This window comes from Branchiostoma floridae, chromosome 6, assembly GCF_000003815.2.
Source record: "Branchiostoma floridae strain S238N-H82 chromosome 6, Bfl_VNyyK, whole genome shotgun sequence".
In the NCBI taxonomy this organism is placed as follows: Eukaryota; Metazoa; Chordata; class Leptocardii; order Amphioxiformes; family Branchiostomatidae; genus Branchiostoma; species Branchiostoma floridae.
The window spans coordinates 4,044,646-4,055,240 of NC_049984.1; the positions used below are offsets into that span (position 1 = coordinate 4,044,646).

The window sequence follows — 10,595 nt, forward strand, 5'->3', positions numbered from 1 at the left end:
CACACACACACACACACACACATGCGCTTATATACATAACATGCTTGGCAAATGTAACTCTAACAGCCAAAAATACTGTCTCCATTGATGAATGAGACAAAACGTTTTTTCTTATCGTTTATTGCAGCTTTAAAAGCGCGCTAAAGCAGTTACAAGCTCTGATTCAAAACAATGTCACAGTATTAAAGATATAGTATAGGCTGGACTTTAGTCCAATTCTTCTATCTTCCATATATAGTTCAGAAAGACATATACAATGTGCGCCGTAGCACATGTAGCAAATACGCTTTGTACAATGGCATTAAACATTACATAGCAACGATATAGCAAAAGATAGGATCTGTGTATTCCACAAATTAACGTTAGCAAATATCCATGCGACTCAACAGTGGGTTTCCGATCTAAACCTCTGTTGCTGTGTGTACATGTGAAACCTGTTAGTCCAAGACTTCTTTAGTTAAGTGATTTGCTGTGTAATACTGTTTTCCAATCGAACTATTGGCAAGAGTAAGCAGAAAAATACTTTGTGAAAAAAGTCAAAACGACATAGAATACTGTGTATCTGTACTTTGTTTAAAACACACTGAGGCCAATGTTTCCTTCATACAGAGGCTTTTCCAATACATCTACATTGTTACATAAAGCACAAAGATTGTCCGCCAATAGACCAAGTTCTTGACACCAACGATATACAAGATTCACTGTATTGAAAATACAATCTCTTCAATATATATCTATCTTTGTGTTACCTTTGTTAAAAACTTTTAAAAGTATACAACATTTTCTCTGTTACAACAAGTAGGATCTAAATATATAAAACAATTTTTCATTCCAAATTTGCCTTCTTACGTTTCCTCTCTGTCAGTCTATGATATAGTGACTGCAAGCACAAAACGTTTTTGTCGTGCATTTGTATATGAACATTATCAATATATCAAAGGCAGAATTGTTCAATTCTAAAAGAGAGAAGGCAGTTTTTGTACAATATCTGCGACACATGAGGAGACGTTTTCGAAAAGCAGACAACCTTTCTGTCCTCACATGAAGAACAAGAAAGTTTTTTCTATAAGCTTTACGTGATCATCTTTCATGACATGATTATAAGTACGATTTAAGATATAGCTCTACATTTATGAAGAGGAAGCAAAACTACGTTCACTTATTTCTTTATCTAATTAATATAAAGTAAATAGAAGGATGCCTACTACAGTCACAGATTTTGAAGATCTATACCATTTCAACAGCAAACAAACCAAGTTAGATAAATTCATCTATAATAATCTATTATAATCTTATTGGCAGAGGCAGCACGTGTCACGTGGATGCCAACGTTAACCGTACATGATGTTACTTATGATTTAGTGATCACTGTCGATAAAGTTGATAAAAAAGGTGAAATATAGACAAGAACCGATCAGGTAGATGGTATAGTCTGTGTGCCGATTTTCAAGATGTCATGTATGATTTAGGCCCTTTTGAGCGTTTCTGCGCTGTTTAATAGTCAAAGTTTAAGTCAAAATGCACAACATGAATTGTGGTATCGTCACCTGTGCTGTAGAGATGACAATCTCCAAGCAGATGTAAGGGTCTAGCTCAGTCTCAGTGTTTTACGCGTGTTTTGTAACATTCAGTTCGTCTTTATCGTCGCTGTAACCGGTAGGATAACGAGGGGCAAAAAGCTAAGGCGTGCTCCTAAAAAAGACTGAGCCGTATCGTTGCATCTGCCTGGAGTTTAGAGTAGGATTTGTTAACCGAACGCCGCGGCAAACTGAGCGGGGAGGATGACCAGGAAGTAGATGGGGATGATGACGAGAACGATGATGAGGGAGGCGATGCCGATACCGAGGCTGATCTTGGAGAACAGGTTGGCGCTGCTGGAGGCAGACTTCGCGCCTTCGCGGTCACCTGCGTTCCACCTGGAGTCCACCTGCGGAAAACGGGTCAAGAAAAGAGTCCAGACTTCACACAGTGTAAGAAATGACAGAACGACTGGTGGACATACCAACTATCAGCTAAAAAAGGACCAAAAGACAGTCATGGCTACGAGAAGTATCAATGCAGGACTGAGATGTTTAAAGTTTCTTTTTTTAATGAAGCTAGTCATACTGTGGCTAATAGTAGAATTTAAAATTGCTAAAGTGGTAATATTGAACAAAGCAAAGCATATTGTCGTAATGTTCATTCAAAGAATGCTTCTAACCGTCAATCATTGTCGTCTGCTATTGTTGTTTTACATTCTGATGACGGAGTATGGGTGAAGTATAACCTACCTGACAGGAGAAGATGAGGGCCACGATTCCTGTCGGCCAGAAGCAGCACAGACAGGTGAAGAGCGCGAAGCCGAAGTAATCTGCTGGCTTGGAGTCCACAATCACCATCGTAGGCTGCATCCCCGCCACCTAGCGATATCAGTTGGTATTACAGCAGCTGCTTCGTGTGGATTCATACCGTATCTACAACACTCGTGCAGTGCCTTAGTCACATTTCCAAACCGGAGCCCGGCTGGGCAGCTTTCGGTAACGAAAATTACGATATAAAAGACACAAAACTACATAAGACGTAAAGAGAATAGCATTGTTTTTGAAAACTTTTGCGTATACATTTCTATTTTTCTTTTTTCATAACAGCCCGGTCGAGTCCAGGTTTGGAAATATGACGTTAGCCTGGTGTATTTTTGTTCAGTGTCTCCTTTATTCCTTTATCCAGACTTGCTAAAACAAAACTTCAGTTTTTACTTACTAACTGCCCCAACAGCCATCTACTTCTAAACAAGCATCACGACCATAGCACGTACAGAACACGAGATATCAAAACCGGTGGTTCTACTGCAGTACCATAAGAAGCCGCCAGGAGGTCAATATAATTGAACTTAACGATCCTTCAATATCTTGCTATGCTTTTCATAAACAAACACAAGATACCGAAAACATGGCCCTCTTGGCGAAGGCATTCTCCTACGCAGAGATATCCAACGGCGCCAACAAACCGCCTCTTGTCTGTACCGTCACCATCAGTTCCTGACCGCCCTGCTCATAAATGTCAATGAGCTTACCCTTCCTTATATATGCGAGATCCCTTTTGAAAACTGAAAGTCCTATTCTCTGATTGGCTAACAGCTGTTTTGTGGCAACGCCCACAGGAACTGATGGTGACGGTTGGGATAGCAGAGTACAGACAAGAGGCGGTTTGCTGACGCCGTTAGATGTTAATCTCCAAGCAGATTACTCCGTGGCAAGACAGTAACATAAGCTGAGGAAGGACTTTAGCGGCCAATTTTACTTCTCTGCCGGCTAAAGTCCTTCCCCAGCTTATTGAAATTAGTTGGATATCACTGTGTAGGAGAATGTGCGAAGGCAGTAAACCTGATCTCACCACAACGGTTTGCTGCTGGGGCATGCCGGGCTGTAGGGGCTGCGGGTAGCCTGGTTGCTGGGCGTAACCTGGTTGCTGGGCGTAACCTGGTTGCTGGGCGTAACCTAGTTGCTGGGCGTAACCTGGCGGCGGCGGCTGGTACTGCGGCTCTCCGGGCGGGGGATGCCCTGAAGAAAGGACATATCATAAATGTTTAGCTACATTATGTCGACTATCGAGGTAGCGATATCTCAGCGTTCCAAAAGCATATCCAGTTGCTTGCGATAAGTAACTGCTTTTTTTGGCTTAAATTAAGTGAACCTTTGTTTATGCATGAGAACAGAGAAGCAAGACCACGAACAATGAAACACTATTTAAACACGGGACCCGCATGGGGACGCCCATATTCAAGGTTAGGCACTCATTCTTACATGAGTGAAGTGATGGAATTCGTTTCAAGGGCCTTTCCTAAGCATATCAAGGGACCTAAACCCAGGATCTCTAGGCTATTAGCCAAACGCCCTATCTTTACGCGACGTGACGCCACATTAATGAAATAGCACATGTTTGATTATAAAGTAACCAAATGCCTTAAAGGCAACCATAAGCTGGGTTTATTAGTCAGTGTACACAATACAAAGCTGAAAGAAACAGATCATCTCAAACAGTTATCATAAATTCACGGAGCTTTTACCATTTAGGACATCACCGAAAGCCCAAAATCCAATCATCACAGAGAACGTGGGACAGTTCATTAGCTACAGTAACTGTATTCAAAGAAGAACTCAAACCCGACAATAGTATTCATTGTATTATATAGTTGATCGGACCCTAGTGTCAGGTATCACACTATATTCTACTCTTAGTCTCTTTGAGACTTTTCATGCAACTCGCCTTCGGGCATGATTTTGCAAACAAAACAAATTTGAGACCCTGTGATATATCGCTACCTCACATGCCCCAGATATCATTGACTGCCAGATATGTTTTATGTATATTGAAGGTGATTAACTCCAAATACAATGGGCAGCCTCTCATCAAATATTAACCGTTAGAAAGAATAACGAGACCTCCCCAGAGAATCCTTTGAATGCGTTCAGTAAAATTACTTGTTGTAATGGGAGATTTTCAACCTCGCAACGCCAATTATATGTGAGATGTTTGGAAGGCAAATAGCAACAAGAATAACCATGGGCTTTGACCTCTTCTTAATTATAATAGCTTGGGAATGCCATTTTCCACGTAAGAATACGCGTTGGGACACATGACTTGATGACAGTACAGTGTATTATGAATAATAGTAATCATTTCTTCGTGGATGGACAAGCATGCATTGCTGTAGCAAACTGCAAGGGGCACACTGGGAAAATGTTTCAGGAATTATGTGAAGTAAAATACACGAGGGGAAGACAGATAATTGACATGCTTACAGCTATTCTATCGTATTGTAGGGTGAAAACGGAAAATGAAACTTTTTTCAACCTTTATTTTGGAAATTCAAAGCTATCCGGCCCGTACGTCATAATCGCGTGCATCCGGGTGGTGCCCATCGCCATATCTATATCCCTTGGGCCACACATTTGTGCAAGTACTAAAACAAGGGGCTAGTCCGTAATTTCCAAGCAGATCCTATGGTAGCGCTAGCATAATATCATATGGTAGTATCAAAAGCTGACACAGGAGTGTAGCTGGCCTATGAGTGTGCACTGGCCTTGGAATTGGCCTTGACATTCTATGACATTCGTATAGTTTGTTTTTACGCTTTAGGGTATCTTTTGTAATCTTTGGCATTTGCTCATTTTCCTGTCCTTTGCACGTCTACAGTATAGTTGAAACTTTTTTACTTGGAAACGGCCGAAAACTGATACACGCGGATGTCATCCATATAATCAAATCAACATGGCTTCATCGGAAGACAGAGTACTGTCTATCCTTATTGAAGAGAAGGATTCGGAGATCAAAAGATCTTTTAACACTAAGTTCACCTCGTTAATACAAACAAAGCTTGAAGAACAAACATAACCACCACCACTCCACGAAGCAGGGTTGTAGCCAGCACCTGTCCTTCAGTCCTTTGAAGGAATTTTGCAGCTGGGGACTGAAAAAAGTTTTCCCCATTCCATCCCCTTGGACTGACAAAAATTGATATGCAAAGATATAAAAAAACCAAAACCCATGTGTTCTTCTTCACCAAAAGAGATGCCACTGAACAGCTTAGTCTACAAGCAAAATTTGCACCTCAAAATGCAGAAAATAGTGTTTCAGAGGGTCTTGATTTAAAACTTTTCTGGGACCCAGACCCCCTAGAAATGACACGCAACGTCAGGCCATGCCTTCGGTGCTTTGATAGGATTCCCATTCAAAATCAAGGGGACTAAAAATGATTTCAGGCTGGCTACAACCACTCCACGAAGTAATGGCACCTCTTCAACTCTGAAAAAACCTCAGGAATGTTTGCTAAAGACCACAGGTGTGACCACTGTTAACATCACCATGGTTACTAATCTAATGCACAGACGCCTGATTGCTCAGATGGACTGTTGTTGCACTTGTGTGTGGTTCTGGGTAATGCAATTGTGGCCGTGGCTTTGTAGAATTGAGAATGAATTCTATTTTCGTTCGACCAGACTGCAATCTAAACGACACATTGTTTCGCTCACACAAAGAGGCATTTCATTTAGCCTCCTCCACCGACGTCTCTCTGGGGGCCTTGGCGTTAGTTTTTTTTTTTCTTGGGGGCGGGGAGGGGGGGGGCGGTATTCGCGATTTTTAACCGGGAATACGTCGGGAAAACAAATATGACAGGAAATATATGCCGGCCCCCGTACAAGCTTACCGGTATGATCCGGCCGGTATATATTCCTTATTCCCTTATACCAAGGAGCTTTTATCATATACTTACACCAACGCCACCTGAAACGCCAGTGAAGGAGGCTACATTTCATTGTGCTTGAGCGGCAAATCGCTGCACGCTTGCTGTGAAATAGAATTTAACACAGAGCATTACGATATTCATAGATAAAAAAAGAGAAAAATCAATTATATCTTGCATGATTAAAACTATCAACTTAACTTGAGAACAAATGGTGGATTGCCTTTTTAAAGCGTGAAACTTAACGACAGGGATTTTGGATCCTTTGGCATGTCATCTGTCTATATTCGTCCAATTTCTATAATCTTCTATAATATGGTAGAGGCTAAGGCTTCCATACGGACCTCATACGGACTTGAATATATACGCAGGTGTGGACCCACCTTAAATTCTTGTCGTTTACGATGCGTGCACTCTAATTGATTTATGTTACCATAATTGTCGTCTATATAGTGGAATAAGGGTCTTAATTCTTGTTGTCCTTTGCTCTGTGTGCACTCTTTCATTTATTTATGCTACCATTCGAGCGCACTCAGGTCCTTGACTTGTTTTTCAGGTGTCCCTTCACTGCACATTTGTGGTTTATTGCCAAATTGACCTAGGTTTCAGTCAGCGCTTCTTTTGAAGTGCATTATTACGTGTATTGTGTAAATGGATGTATTCGTTCATTCGAGTTGTAAACTCCTGATAACCTGACTGGCTTTCTTGGAAACCAGAGCGTGGGTACAAGCGGGTAATCTCCATGCATATTTACCGGTGGCATAAGGAGTTTAGCTGTATTATTCATATATATGTATTAGCTGTATTATTCATATATATGTATATATATATCAATAATATTTATAAAGTCTCTAGTTTAAGCTTCAACATTGTTGCATTTTTTTTCTCAAGTTGTTGTAATTCAGAAGAAATAAGACTAAATGCTGGTTCACACGTGTGTACATATACAAAGCCGTATGGAAGTCTTAGCCTGTACCAGGCTTCACAAGTCACTCATAAAATAGTAGAAATAGGACAAATATGGACAGATGCCAGCGGAGTTAGCTGGTCACAAGCCGTACTCTTTGGACAGACAACTCCGCTGGCATGTAGCTATATTTCTTCAAACTTTCCCATTTTTCCAGTGACCTTTTGGAGTGACGCCAACCGAGCCTCACGGCTAATCCGTCTAAAGGTGCCAAAAAACACCTACGGATTTGGTGCTGCCAGTGTGTCAACATCTGCACACTTGCTACTAAGATCCGTGATTTTTTTCTGAGCCTGGTAGTGGCTAAGAATTCCGTACAGACTTAAATATATATAAACAGGTGTGGTTTGCTCTATGTGTACTCCTTCATTTATTTAGGTTATCATTAGAGCGCACTCAAATCCTTGACCTGTTACGTTTTAGTCGCCCCTACACTACAAATCTGTGGTTGATTGCCAGATTGGCCTAGATTCAGTCAGTCCCTTATTTGAAGCGCATTGTGCATCATTTTACTGTACAGCATGATGAGCCGTTACTTTATTGGCTATCTGGTTTGTGGGCGTTGTATTGCTCGTTTTTACGTCAAAACCGTTTAAATGGTAACTGATTGGAATTGCATATTCGTGACATCTGTAATCGCATGAATACAACTTGAGTCAGACTGTTTATTTTGATTCACCGTGGCATGAAAACCGGTTCAACGAGTTTCAGAAAGCCTCATTAGTAAATATCGCCCATTGCACATGGACGGCGACAGAGTAATCTGACAAATCCATCTACTAAGGTAAAACTTGAAGATAAAAGGGGCTCGCTGGTCGCGAACATTCTTTCCTGAAATTTTCATTCTAGATCTCATTTTCACATCAGTTCTGGTGTCAGTCGGGATTGTAGCCTAAAGAATGACCTTGGGGCACTGGTGCGGCGCTGCGGGGTTCGTAGATGACTCAACGAATTTCAGAGATAAAGAACTAATTTTCTTCCGTTTTGTGTATTTTACGTGTCACGCAATATCTAAATTATAAAAAATCGCGAAAATAACAAAACAGTGCCGTAGTGAACGAACCCCGCAGTGCCGCACCGGTGCCCCAAGTGCAGTGAGAGTCCACCTAAAGTTATGTAGCACTCAGTTGTCCTTAATCAGGTGACGTCAAATACTTCACCAAACACAAAACGTTATCCGGACACTTGATATCCTGTCCTTCGGTAAATACTTGTAAACATTATTAGTGTACGGCGTCGTCTGTTGTTAGCTAAGCTGGCCCTTGAGAAAATAATTTCCGCTACATTTCAGGAAATTTGCCCATATCAACGGGCCACAATGAATAATAAAAACATATACAAGATAAGAATACAACTACAAACACGTATGCAGTAAAATGTTGAGTACGATTAGTCAGGGGTGTTTGAAGGTAAGGTTGATGTAATGTCTCTGAATGTGCTGTGATTGAAGGCATCTGAATGGAATAACCGGATGATGATGTAATTTTCAGGTGACGATACGCTGTTCAAATACGTTATGTTAATTTTCTTCTCCTAGCTTCAAATGTGTCTACCTCATATGAACCAAACATTTGGCTAGCACTTGCACTTATTCCATGAAAGAGAAAAGGCATTGTTTACATTGACAATATCGTCAAGAATTGCCAACAAGCGCTGGGAAACTTGACCTCTACATAATTGCCTGCGGCGTGGAAACAAACCAAGAACAGACAAAGAAACTTTTGTTCAAAACCTACGTCAGACTAGAAGTAATTTCAAAACTGTGCCTTAATCGAATTTTACTTCAATCTGCTCTTTTTGTCCTTGTTTTTTGTTCACGTGAATGAAATTAAAGCAAGTACAAACTTTGTTTACGTTTACCATGTGCATGCCCGCCGGGGCTCTATTGTTCTTTGAGCAGTCTGTCAAGTAATTTGGCACGCCACATCGGCCACTAACCCCGCGATTGTACTCTCCAAGCAGAGGTTGGGAGGAAAAATAGTGACCTTTTTCTTTCATCAAGTTTTTTTCGACCGGCATTCATTTGGTGGGAAAACTTGATGAAAGGAAAAGGTCAGGATTTTTCCTACCAGCTTCTGCTTGGAGAGTAGCGTTTTGCAGAGGTTATTCAGATTTCTGACCTATAGGTTGTCGCTGTCGTTACGTGCATGCAAATAAAGCTAAATCAGTCACCGTCTGAGATAGCGAAGATATCTATGGCGTGATCTTTCGTGTTTTTATGGGATAATATCACCGTCGCCTGTTTGATATTTTGTGTGTTTTGTTGTCTTCTCACTGTTCTCAGTCACACTTTTATGTTTTGTATGATATACCCAGTATGTAGTGAAAGCGAAGGTTACACATATCCTATGTAGGTCAAAGTGAGAGCTAGAGCGCATCGCGATCGCCGTCTAGTAGAAAGCTTCGTAAGTAAAGCTTCTGCAAAACTGTCCCTCCCCATTCCCATTGACACCTTCATTGTCAGGAAAACATCCTTAGAGCCAGGCATAATGGACAATACGTTATTCATGAAATACTGACCTTTAAAGATTTGACACATTAAAATTTAAGAGCGCTCGTGAAACAGAATTTCCACTGGAACCTGAGGCGAGCTATTTACAGACCAAACACTTAAAAAATTCTGTGCAAATGTATTGTTTTTCCACTGGCTACTTCCGCCTGATAGTACACGTCTTGTATTCTGGCCAATTTTATAAGTCCAACTCACGAATGGTGGCTCGTTGAGCAAAGTAAGGGTTAAGGAAAAGCGAGATGGCCTCATAAGAATAGATGCAAGTTTTCAGGTGAAGAGGAACCAGCTCACCTGGCTGTTGTTGCATCTCCATTCCGGGCATTTTCGGGTCAGGAGCAATGGCGGCCATCTTGTTTCAGACGATCGTTCACTGACAAATTCTATTTTCTCGACGCAAGATTAAACCGCTCTTGAAAAGGACCGCAGATCGGTGCTTAATCACTGATCCCTGACCGCCTTAACACGGACGAGATCCTCTGCCTGTCTCTGAAACTGGATCGCCTGAGACAATACGGGCGGTGCGATAAAGAAGGTTCAGGGAAAGGCACGGTTTTGGAGACACGCCGAGTCTCGGTGGAGTCGGTAGTGTTAAATCGTGCGTGACAAGGGATCGCAGGTAGGCTGGCCTGCGGTGGTCGGCACGGGCAACGGGACAACAAAGACGGAGCGACAAAATACACGTAGGCGGCCTATGATTACACCGGGCACTTAACGGACTACCAACCATTTCCGCGTGAGGAATATGTTTTCGTCACCATTAGGCGTATTACTTACAGTTTTGTGATAAGGCCACACCGACTTAATAATAGTTAATTTTAAGGATGACATCCTCTGGGACTCCAAAACTAATACGCTCGGGCGAAAAAAGAAAAATACTGGAAACAGATGCAGCA

At 41.5% G+C, this 10,595-nt stretch overlaps 1 protein-coding gene across 1 annotated transcript; it reads right to left on the reverse strand.

The window, feature by feature from the left end:
• Window positions 1-1,339: 1,339 nt before the first annotated feature.
• LOC118418614 (proline-rich transmembrane protein 1-like) lies at window positions 1,340-10,315 on the reverse strand. Its single transcript, XM_035824613.1, has 4 exons — window positions 9,994-10,315; window positions 3,373-3,539; window positions 2,271-2,399; window positions 1,340-1,927 (listed from the first exon to the last, which is right to left on the reverse strand). The coding sequence occupies exons 1-4, from the start codon at window positions 10,049-10,051 to the stop codon at window positions 1,748-1,750; spliced, it is 534 nt and encodes a 177-aa protein (XP_035680506.1). The 5' UTR covers window positions 10,052-10,315; the 3' UTR covers window positions 1,340-1,747.
• Window positions 10,316-10,595: the final 280 nt, after the last annotated feature.

Coding starts and splice junctions, on each gene's coding strand:
- LOC118418614 (XM_035824613.1), bottom strand. CDS start 10,051: ATGGCCGCCATTGCTCCTGACCCGAAAATGCCCGGAATGGAGATGCAA. Junction 3,540..9,993: donor GGAGATGCAACAACAGCCAG/GTGAGCTGGTTC, acceptor TCCTTTCTTCAG/GGCATCCCCCGCCCGGAGAG. Junction 1,928..2,270: donor CCCTCATCTTCTCCTGTCAG/GTAGGTTATACT, acceptor CGTTTTCCGCAG/GTGGACTCCAGGTGGAACGC.